This window comes from Buteo buteo, chromosome 2, assembly GCF_964188355.1.
Source record: "Buteo buteo chromosome 2, bButBut1.hap1.1, whole genome shotgun sequence".
NCBI lineage: Eukaryota > Metazoa > Chordata > Aves > Accipitriformes > Accipitridae > Buteo > Buteo buteo.
The window spans coordinates 23,820,465-23,832,973 of record NC_134172.1 but is presented as its reverse complement, the minus strand read 5'-3'; the positions used below and the strand labels follow the sequence as shown (position 1 = coordinate 23,832,973).

The following is a 12,509-nucleotide window of genomic DNA, read 5'->3' as shown; positions in this document are numbered from 1 at the left end:
TCTGGAACTGCCATTTGGTCATGTAGTGAATACTAGATTTCCAATAAAATAATATTCCCAATATCATTATCTAGAAACAATTTCTGCAGTTTGTAGGCTGTAATTAGAAGATAGAATAAAATAAAAAGGAAGGTGGCTTGTAGAGCGAAGAATGGATGGCGTGAGCCTGGCACTATCACAGTTTATGATTTCTACCTATTACCCCATATAAGGAGACATGGAATATGGGGCAAAGTTGTTCATTCTACTTACCTATCATGTCTCTTCATTGTGATACTACAAGCATAAATTCCTTATTTTGGAAGACAGTGGGTTAGATTTCAGGACTCTTAAAAAAATTCTGTGTGGAAATGACTCAATAAAATTTCTCTTTTAAAATTCCATTTCTGGAATGATTCCATGAAGATAACACTGACTATGAATATACTATTTTCTGGCCCAAATTGATTTATTTACTGACCTGCCTTGGTTTAGAAACTTTGACAATCATGCATATATACTTACTGAATAAAGCATAGAAACTGAACTCAGCTTTTTTCCCCCTCCATGTGCTGAGGCTGCATCTTATGATGAACAGCATCTTTTACCTTTGCCTTATCTCCTTCATAAATACACAGTCATGCCAAAGGCCTGATGTGAACACAAGCACACCATTGCATTTACATTGCATACATTTCCTTTCTGGAAAGGAGTATTCTACTGCATGAAGCTAACATCCTTCTTTTCATTCTTCACTTGATGCCAGATTAACTATTAAGAAACCTAGTATTTTCTTCCTAATTGTTTGCATACTATTCAAGGATTGGTAAACCAGAAGGAAATGAAAGCACACTAAATTTATCAAAGTTAAAGCTTTTGGGCTAAGACTTTAGAAGGTCTTTAAGGGAATAAAAGAGAAGTTTATGCCCCTCCCCTCCATCTACTCACAAATACTGAATGAACTACAAATTGGTTAGGGTGTAATAATACCTGCTCCACTATGAAGAGGCCTCAAATAAAAAGGGCAGTAGTATTATTTTGGGGAAATTTGAAAAATATCCAAATACATGCAGAAAGCTAAAGTGTAAAATAATTTTGAGCACTAAAAAGCCAAGTTATAAACATGCAAATGAGAAAAGGGCTTTTGAAGCAGAGTTGTGCTTTTCAGGCCAAGTTCTACTGTGAGCTAACCATTAACGCATACACAACTTGGAAGCCATCAGACACTGGAAGGATTCTAAGTTGTGCTGTATAACATTCAGTAGAAATGACCCAAAAGAAGGAAGGGGTCTGTAAATCAATTATGCAAAGATATAGATATAAACAATACCTAATTTCAGAACATTACCATCATACTGGAATAGCTGCAAACATAGCATGTGCCAAATGCAGAATCAAGAAAGCAACTGGTAAATGTCAAAGCATTAAGTGAGGCGGATATGCTTTGTGACCAGCAGGAAAAAAAAAAAATAGTAATGCAACATACAAGAGCACATTACATTAAAAAAGGTGTGTTTAAAAAAACTTCAGGTCAGTACTCACTGGATGGCTGTATCCTATTGCATTGCTATCTGAGCAATAGCATAAACAATACTTCACTATTTAACATAGCTGAAAACAGAATAATTGTGGCAGAATTGAGTAGGACTTGTACCTGGAAAGGCCAGGGCACCTGACTAGCAGAAGCAGCAAATGATGGAGTAAAAAGCCATCAGCACTTAGTTTTTCACTTGATTTGGAATTAGGAATAACATTTTTTTTATGCAACACATTTCTGTAAATATCCATGTGATTGATATTTTAAAATTGCAATACTATTAAAAACTCTATCAATTTATTCATCATATTTAACAATGAGCCAGGATGCCTATTCCTCCAAATTTGAAAAACAGAATATCTACCCGTCATGTGATGACTCGGGCCCAATGTCTTCGCTATTGTATCAAATATAGCTGGAACCAACATTGGTTTCACACCTAAAAGGGATACAGAATGATACAATGATGTTCTTAGCCTTTGTTTCTATGCAGTATGTTGACTTTCAGAATTTACTTGATACAGTGACTTATAAAATTGCATTTAGCAATGTCTTTGATGCGTTTACTATTTGCAAGCCACTCTGCATATACTAAGAAAAAGAAAGAAAAAACTAAAATATGTTTCTTTAAAAATCAGCCTTTCATTTGATAGGCTAACATACATACCAACTAGATGTTGCTCATACCCTCCTTCCTGAAACAGGAGGCTATAATTCCTTCTAGATGTTAGTAAGTACTCTTATAGGGTAGGACCCAACCCATTACCTTCCAGTCCCCAGTTTCAGTTTATATATGAAAGTCATTCATTCTAATACGAGGAAAAGGAAAAAATACTCCTCAGGACTGCTCTGCCTACAAATGGACAGTAAATGACCCACCATGCTGCTTTGTGCATTTTTCACAACAGGTGCTTTACACATTCACAATCTATTCCACTAAAAATATAGCTAACTTTCAGAAACAATGTATAATTTAAGTTATAGTCAAAATATTGTTTCATGGAAATGACCGTACATTAGTCTCAAATATGTTCCCACAGCCTACTGCTAATCTTTAAAAATCAGACAAAAGTTTCTTAACCAACTGAAATGCAAACTCAGCAAACGGAAAGTAACAGAGTATACACTTTGAAAGTAACTAGCAAGTTGGAAAAGTGAATAAATATATGACTACTAGAATCACTTTTCTTCCTAATTGTATTTAAAATAGACTTGAAATGATTAAGGAATACAATTTTTCTACAAATGGTCAATGTGATCTTCATGGTCATTACTTAAGTGTATTTTCTTTCTAAGTTTTCCAATTCAGAAGTGCTCCTACAATATATTAAATTGAGAGCTTAGCAGTTCTTGGGAAATTCCTTCATTTTTCATTTGTGGATCTAGAAAAGGTTCTCTTCCTTGTGCTGGCTTTCTTTCCTTCCTTCTTTCATTCCTCCTTCCTTCCTTCATTTCAAAGGGCATCTCATGCAACAAGTGGTAGTGTTTTATTTTCAATTTTTAGATCTTAATTTTGCTGGATCAAAAGTTCCTATTGGAGCTGCTAGAACTACTCCCCACAACCCATTTTACAAGTTTTCATCTAGGCTTGGAAACCAGATGCAAAGAGTCAGTACAAAATCATTCTCTCATTTACCTCAGCACAAAACAGTATCAAAATGTGTAACATTCCAGGAGAAAGAATTCAGTGACACAAAAATTGAAACAACTCAAACACACACATGAAAAGTTATATTATCTAAGCAGCTGTACTCTCAACTACTTCATATATAAAAACTCAACCTCCCCCTCTGAAAGAAAACAGATGGACAAGAAGTCTTTTCCCAAAAGGAAGTAATTTGCTTATTTGCTTAGGGGCATATACAATTACATTTCATGGTCGATATCAGCCAACCATGAACAATGTCCTTAAATGATCATTCTGAAAGCTGTATATAATGGGATGAATGTCAAAAATTTTCTAAAACTTTAGAGAACATATAAATATGACTAAATGGCTGAAATTAGTCAGAGTGTTGGGGTAAACACAGTGAATACAATTATTTTAGGATGGTAAATCCCAAATAATTGATTAGATTAACATTCAGAGTCTTATGTCTCTCAATTTAATGACCTCTACATTACAATTTCTATGTCTCAATTTTAAGAACAAATAATGCAAAACCTCATGACTGAGTTACCTCTTCGTGATCTGAGCACTAAGTCCTCATAATTGCTACTCATTATTATGGGACATACAGCTCTTCTGAGAAGAGCAATACAAGCATTACAGGACCTTAACCTAGATGTTCTCACTTCAGAGTTTTTGCCACAAACTGTCAAAATGCCTACCACTGCCCAAAGATTCATTTCTCCAGTGTTCAAAAGACATCAACTTCTTTACCACCCAACCTCAGAAACTGGAAGACCACCAGAATGCTCTTTAATACTTTTCACATGCAATTTCCTCAACATGTATGGGTATATTATTGTACTCCAGTCTTGATAAAAGTCAATCATGTGATCTTAGATCCTACGGTTATGACTTTCTCTTCCTAGCTCAACATTTTTAGTTACTGTACTAGGCTAGAAAAATAAAATCTGTATAGCTGGATCTCCACTTCAAGGCCTCTTTGTAACTGTGTGGCAGGGACTCAAACCACACTCCATCCTTCTAAAAATACCTGAAAGACCCCAAAATCCTGAGTAACCAGAGTCCCACCTGACTCAGGAAGATGGAGTGATGATCCTGTATCACCAACCCCAAAACCAGAAAATTCAAGTCAGGTCCACTAAAATCCTGAAAACTTTAGTACAGTCTCTTGACTCTCTTTGATTTAGCATGTAATAATGTATGTCATAATCACAGCGTTTCCAGTCTACCGCACTAGAATATGATTTGGCCTCTGCAACATCTATTACTGGATTTCTTATGGCACAATGATGTATGAGCCCTAACTGTCTAGCTCTGCAGATCAGCCCCACTTGCCAATGACAGACATGTACACCTCAATCTTCCCGCTCAATATTTCTGTTATCCTCTGAATATCTCTGCTCTTCTTGGAAGTCCAGAGTTCTCCAAGACACTTTGCAGGACTGAAAGGATGTCAGGGACATGGCAAAACCTAAATTAGTTCTTTAACTCTTGGACTGGAGGGGGTATACTTTGGTTTCTCCACTATTTAAAAATTCTTTTAGTACAGTTGAAGTACAGACCATCAAAAACCAAGAGGAGACAGAGAGATTCAATTTTTCTTTGCAGCTATCACAGCTGACTGCTCATTCCAACAATGTGGGAAACAGGAAAATAAAAGGAGACAGAAATGTTTCTCCTGACCAAAGCCAAAAATTGTATGATGGCTGAAGTTTCTCATTAAAGCTACCTCCACTTAAAGCCAAAACTACGTTTCTAATGAAAGGAAAAAAAAAAAAAAAAAGAAAGAGAGAGAAATAGAAATACAGACACTTCATAAATGACAGTACTCCAGGCTTGTTATCTTTAGAGAAAATAGAGCCACCATAACTTGGGTAAATTGATGTCATGAACTTATTTCATTAAAAACAAATATGCCACCATACACTGTTGTATCACATATAAAGTCTCTTACTACAATGAAAGGTTTAGACAAAATCTAGAAGCTACTTGGATAAATCCTGGTGTGAAAGTCACTTACATGAACAACAAAAGCACAAGTTTTCCCATAGAATGCCTCCCAAACAAACAATAAACAAAGAAACTGCCCAGAAGTGCCTGTTTATAGAGAGAAACACACATCTGTAGTAGGAAAAAATTAATCTGGAAGTAAAATTGGAGCAGATCCACAAAGGGCAGAATAAGGTTTCATAGTTATGGCTCTGTGATCTCGCAAAGCTAGAACAGGGTAGATACCTTACAGAAGAATTTTATTTTGAGGTGCCCCCTGCCAACTATGAGACCTCAAAGTTGGCTTTTCTGCTAGGAAACTTATTTGGACAAAGCAACCCTTATGAACTACTGCGTTACTCAGAACAATTTAAATTCATTTAGCAATAGCATTTACACTATGAAGCTTAAACCAATCAGTAGAGTAACTTCAATGCTCTTCGGGGGCCCACAGATCCCACAGGAAACACCCTGCTCTAACATTCATTTTAAAGGGGTCTCTTCCCTCAGAAAAGAGCTCTTAAATTAACAGCTAATAGAAATACTTGAAGATTCACTGCTGATTTAGCCAGGTCAGAGCTATTGTCAAGAACAGAGCAGCATTTGTCTCCCTGCTCTTAATCAGCACACAGAAAATTTAAACCTACTTTAGCCCAGAAGTTATTTCTGCAGTTGCCTCACACATCTATATTCTTTCTATTAGATATCCAGACTGTCCCAACCAGAATGAATTCCACTTACTCACAGAAACTAAAGACTCTGAAACCACACACTCTTTAACCATTTCCTGAAGTGGAATTCTTCAAAATCCAATTTTGATTTCTTCTCTAATGAAGAAAGACTTTTTCAAAATTTGATTACCTGCATTCACCAGTCATGGGAGAAAAAAAAACAGAAGGAAGTGTGTAGATATTTTTCACTACCTTCCCAAAGTAGAAAAGTTCCTAAGTTAAAGGATAAGTACAATTTATTTGGATATACATAGGTTACTTTTGCAGATACCAGAGTTGTTGACACATACTAGTAATGGTTGAATTTTTACACATGCACCTTATTTTCTTTCACGGCCATTGACATTCTCTGTTGGTGTTCTGAGATTAAATGCTGTACCCAGTAACACCCTCCCTTAGCCCAGTTCTGGTAAACACCACTGACCCAAATTCAGGATCTCCTATAGCAGTGTCAGTGTTTGCTCAGGTGTCCCTCTGTTGAACTTTGATGAAAAAGATTGTTTAGGAAGAGAAGTGAATGTTCTTTCTTCTGAGAGACAATACTATCAAGGATGCTGAAGAAAGGCCCTGAGAATATTTAGAACAGGTTACAGTGATCAAAGTTAGAAAAATAAATAAATGTAATCTGAAACCGTAAGTACAGTCCCAACACAGCAGAACAGGCACACTTTCCTTGAAAAACAGTAATTTGTAACTTATTCAGATGTCTCAGCCAGGACTTTCCTCTGCTTATCTGATTCTTCAAGACTATGAATGCTACAATGCTGTAGCTGAACATGGATAGTCGATTCTGTTGTGGCCTGTGTGCTCCAAGACAAGGGAACAGACTAAGGGAGTTTCTGAAAAACTTACACAGCTCCAAAGTCTCCCCATGGATGGTTTCAATCACCTGAAGTCACCAGACAGACACTCATTCCATGCTGTGTTTTTACTTCCAAAGAGTCTGAATTCAAAATTACAGACCTTGTGAATTTGCATGTCAGCAGATAGTATTTAGAAAGCAGCTATTAATCTGCTGTTGTGTTTCCTATTGTTTGCACTGAAACATTTTCTTGTTATATTTCAGGTAACATTTCAATCTGTTGGTATTCTTTTATACAGTGTCTGACCGCACTTTGACATTCCTTAAAGTTCTGAATAGTCTCAGCTTGTCATAACTTCCTACATTATGAGTATCATAAAAATAACAAAGAACTGACCATATAGCATTTGATCCAAAGCATCACAGCCTTATCCATACATTAAGTAAGTTAGAGCTGCCCCACTTCTCACTCTCTCTTTTCCCTACATTAAAAAAAAAAATAAAATAAACAAACCCCCAAACAAACCATAACTTTAAAGTTGATTTTTAGAGGACATTTACAGTACTGTCTATTTGCCTTAGCACCATCTGACAGAGCATGCAGGGATACTTAGTGTGTCAGATGAAAGCCTCCTTGTTTGTTTTTGTTGGCCTGAGGCCATTTGGAAGTTTTCTTATTCACTGAAAGGAAGGGAGGGCAGGGAGAGGCAGAAATGATGGCTGCTTGGATTTAGTTGCCTGTGAAGAACCTACATACTCACTTTTCAGGGAAGATCTACCTTGTTGCAAATGCAGAGTCTATGAACACTAGGAGTAATAGCCACCCTTACTTCTTCAGTAAATGCTAAATTTGGATTGCTGAGCATTAAGCAACTTTCTGGCCTTAAACACACACAGTTGTAATTGAAAGAAAAAAATATGCTGGTACTAATTATGGTTCCCTGCTAACATTTGTCCGCCCTCCCAACAATTCACAACAAGTTTTTTCAGCTCTGTTATGATACATGTAAGTATCAGTTCTGAAGAACTAACTATTTAGGTAATACAGATGTTTGTATGTCCTTTCCAACTTCATTACATACTCATCTGCAGACCAAGCTGTACTATTTTTGCTCAATACAGTCTACCTTAGAAATTAAAATATGGAAGATGTCAGGTGAAGCTTCATTTCAGATGTTTCCAGATTCTATTTTCTTTCATCTAGAAAGAACACTTCCACTGAAGTGGATGATAGTGGATCAAAATATTGTGATGAGTATTCTCATGTTTCCATGTTTTGTATAGAAGACTATCTACTGCATTTCAACTTGTTGTGTCTGCATGGTTGCCTCTGAAACATCTAAATGTAAATAACTGTTTGGCTGGCGACAGCTCAGCTAAGTCCCAGGAAGAAAAACTACTGATACTCTCTTCAATAAAATGTGCTTCCATCAAAATTGCTGGTTCAAGGAAGAAATTATTTCTTCAAGTTATTTCTTTCTACCTCCAATTCCTTGTAGTAAAATGAGATTGATAACATTGCCATACATACCAAATGAGTTTTGACAATCAAGATGTGGAGATAAAGTCCATGCAGACAGAATAAAATTTCTATTATTTTAGTAATGGGGCAAACTGCTGACCCACTGGTAGACTTTTGATAAAACTAGGAATTGACTCAGGTGTCACTGTTTAAGGCTATTTCATGCAGCAGCAGTTACAAGAGAATTTAAGGCAAATTACATGCTTTAGTTCATTTTTTTATTTTCACTTTAAGCTGTGAGTGTGATCTTCAGTCCAAAGATGCTGTGCTGCATTTTGCCCAGTCATTAAAATCCACTGAAAATGTGGAAAGTTTTAGAATGGCAGCTATGGACAGATTTATTTATTTTAGAAAGTATGACTGAAAAACATTTCTCTGAAAGTCACAGCTACAGCAGAATGGTCCACATTTAGAGTAATGCAAATATATTCTGGCAGACAGCAATACGTGTCTATAGTATTTAATTCAAAATGTTCTGAGATGGAAAAGCAAGGTGGATGATCATTCATTCCACAGTTAAGAGAACAATGTTTATAGCTGTACTCCACATCAAATGTAAAAATCTGAGTGTAGCACCTGAGTACTAAAGAACAGCAGCCAACTTTCTTTGAGTAAGGTGGTATGCAGAATTTGAGTAAACCCTTTTACTCGTTGAACCTCCATGCTCAAGAAAAGTCCTCAAAATAGCAATGAAAATTCTGTCCCGTTCCCTAATTTCCCCATGCTGCTTGTCCATAGTGACAGTAGCCTAGGAAGGTTGGCTTTTTCTATGTTTCTAGGCCCAATTACTCAGCTAATTACAAAAGTGACTACTATTCTGCTTAAAAATTGCCTAATATTCTTCTATTTAAACATAGGTGTTTAGGCTCCCGTAAATCATATGCAGCTTGAAAGAATTAAAGCTGTATTTGTTTTTTTCAAACTTAATCTGCACTGCTTTTGGCTCCACAGTCCATTTTCCTCTTTCCATTCAGAAGATTTCTTTCTCATATAGTCAAACTCATTCTCAAGCTAGAAGTTACATCCTCAGTATCAAGCACAATCTAGACAACTCCACACACTACTTTAACAACTTGTTGACTAACCATTGGCAATGAATTCAAGCTTCTTCCTGTAGTTTTTGGCATGTAGTTTCAATTGATAAAATAATGGATTGCCGACATGATTCATATTTCCACTGTAGCTGACATCTCTGCTGCACCTGAAATGCTCAGCAACCTTTACTTTAGAAAGGGTGAGGTCAGACATTCAAAGTCAAGGACTCTCAGAACTTTTACACACCTTCAGCTCCAGCTTCTTTTCATCAAAAAAATTTCTAGGAAATTATTTGCCAAGCCCATGTTGCTTCCTTTTCCTGCTTTTTAGTTCCTAAGGTATTAATCACAAGGTGAAGCCTTCCACAGCCTAAGCGGAGTTCAGTGAAGAAAGAGGAACAAGGCTGTATCGGAGGCACCAGATGTTAATGCCCAGTTACTTTAAACCCAGCAAACAGCCCTCAACTTCCTAAAAGAAGAGCATTAGAAATGGATTTCTACCTGGAAAAGATCACTGTAGACAAAAAACATTAGAAGGTGTAATAGCATTCTGGACAGGTACACTTGACTTGTATAATGGAGTGATTATGCCTATTTGCATTGGACTGCTCTCTATACGACAAAGTACTGACTTGAATGGTATAATTCAGAAAAATTGTGCATAAAATTTCAAAATTGAAATAAAAAAAACTTTACTAGGAAAGACTGGGGAGAGAGTAAGGCAGAAGACAAACATTCAAAGGAAGGTAACAATTTTTCTATTACCATGGAGTAGGGAAGAAAGAGCATTTATCAGGCACAGGGGATTCAGGGAAGTTCTACTATAGCATTTGCATCAGAATCTGCAAAAAAATATTCAATGTGCAACACAGACTAATTAATTTAAAGGATTTTTGAATTTAAGTTTGAAGGTAAAGAAATACTGCTACACATAAACTTGCAATGTATTGTGGGGGTTTGTTTGTTTTTTTTTATAAGAAAAACCTTAGGTTTTGTGTCCTTTTTTTAAAGATTAGGTCATTTTCCTTAAGGAAATTCAACAGCTCAAGAAATTACGGCTTTAACTTTGTCATATGTTCTAGTACTTATTTTCAAAATGTATACCTAAAATATTCATTCATTTGTGAGATATTAAGTACAGGAAAGTTCATTCCTAATAAGTACTAATAGATGTACTAGTAAGTACTACTTAAAGTTTCAATAAATATTTTTAATCAGAAAGAAGTGTTCTACAGAAATAAAAAAATATAAGGAAAACAACTTACAATCTTCAACTAAAGAAACAGAAACTGTCTCCTCAGAAAACTTGGTCTAAGATTTTAAACTGAAAACTCCTCTCAAAAGCATTTTGTATGTTTCACAGATTACAGTACATATCTGGTAGAATAAATATAAGGAATTATCTTAACAGTCCTGATATCTGTTTTTTATCTAGAACAACAAACTATGGTTACAGATTAAAAATTGTGAAAGTATTGTCAGGGAGCTAAAAGGTACCTACACATAACTATTTCCTTTTTATATCTCTCTTGCACTATAGAAATTTAAGACAGTACTTATTCCAATTACGGTATTCTAACACATACCCTCCCCCAGCCCAATAAATTAAGCTAGAACCGAAAGACTTGTCTAAAATTTATAAGATATCATTAAACCATGTGAAAAACTGCCTTCGAGGGAAGGCTTAATTAAAAGGTTTGGTGACTACATTTTTACATTAAAGCCACATGAAACTCACATTGTAGCAAGATCTGAACTTTGAATTTATGTGGTGTTTATCTGCCTGAGGTTACCAAAAATTACATCTAACATACCTTGGCAAAAAAGACTGTGAGGTGTGTTTCACTGCCAAGTATCCAAATGGGAAATTTTGGAGATTTCAAATAGGAGCCAACCTAAAAAGGTATAACAAAATCAGAAACACAAAGCAAACCCAGAAAACTCATCTAGTTAGTGATGAATTTAATGACAATTCAGTTAGTGGAGTCCCAACTGCTCTGAAAACTAATATAATACGTTCAATAAAATGACAAAAAACCATGTAAAATACTTGGATTCTAATTTTGATCACTGATTCCTGTTTGACTTGGAAAACAACATAGCTTGTGATAATTAACTGATATAAGACATCAGTGAGATTGTAGTATCAACAATATCCCTTACTTCAAACCAGGAGACATGCTGCAAACACTGCACATGAATAAGTACTCCTATGCTTAACAATACTATAATCAAATGCTAAATGAGGTAGAAATCCACTTAACTTATTAGCTGGTTTGGGATGAATCAATTCAGAACTGGCATATATTTAATAAATGAAGGGACAGTTAGTTATAGTCAATACACCAATGTACTGCAAACTACATAATTCTTTTTAATCTTGAGCTACATTAAAGGAATTCAATAGATTGAAAAGAAAGCAAGGAACAACCAAAAAGCCTTGTGAAATTGAGTATTAATGCTGTTTCAAGAGCAGTATTTGTAAAGCACAAAATTTCTCAAATAAAAACTTTAAATCAAGAAATTCTGTGTCACAACACGAAGAAACAATATGGATTAGGTTGCATTTCAGTTACTTTCAGATGTTCACAGACAGTAACTTTTAGGTCTTCAATATATTATATCTAGAATACATTTACTTAGTAGTAGTTTTACCATTTTTACTTATGGCTATTTGTTTTAAATGGAAGACAGTGATAGCATAAAAAGAGAACAATAAAACTGCAATATGCACAATAGCAAGCCACTTTGGGACTTCACAGTTTTATAACCATCTACATAACTTGCATTAAGCATTATTTTAGTAAAAACATAAGCTTCTAACTAGCTATATTAAATTGGTGCAGTAAAGTTCTAATGTAAATAGCATCAAACAACATTTACTCAATAAGATGCATATAAGAATTTTATCATGTATCTGATTTAATATGGTATTATCCTCAGGTTCAATTTGAACATACTTTGAAAGTTCTTTAATATCTCCAATTGTACACAGTGAAGCTTTCAGTAATACTGTCAAAGAAGCCCACAACACCTTAATGAAAGAAAAAATTTTAAATTATGTAGATGTGGTGGGTTGACCCTAGCTGGACACCAGGCGCTCACCAAAGCCGCTCTGTCACTGCCCCTCCTCAGCTGGACAGGGGAGAGAAGATGTAATGAAAGGCTCGTGAGTCGAGCTAAGGACAGGAAGAGATCACTCAACCAATTACTGTCACGGACAAAACAGACTGACTTGGGGAAATTAGTTTAGTTCATTACCAATCAAATCCGAGTAGGATC

The 12,509-nt window shown here is 35.6% G+C and overlaps 1 protein-coding gene across 8 annotated transcripts in view; it reads right to left on the bottom strand.

Moving 5' to 3' along the window:
• The window catches only part of MINDY3 (MINDY lysine 48 deubiquitinase 3), a 61,267-nt gene that overhangs the window by 22,489 nt on the left and 26,269 nt on the right, over nucleotides 1-12,509 (bottom strand). For 7 of the 8 annotated variants that reach the window (XM_075048392.1, XM_075048447.1, XM_075048438.1 and 4 more), the window contains one exon: nucleotides 11,042-11,122. The exons of the other annotated variant lie outside the window; for it this stretch is intronic. In XM_075048392.1, the coding sequence (XP_074904493.1) occupies nucleotides 11,042-11,122 (81 nt within the window). The remainder of the gene's footprint in view (nucleotides 1-11,041; nucleotides 11,123-12,509) is intronic. 8 annotated transcript variants of the gene reach the window in all.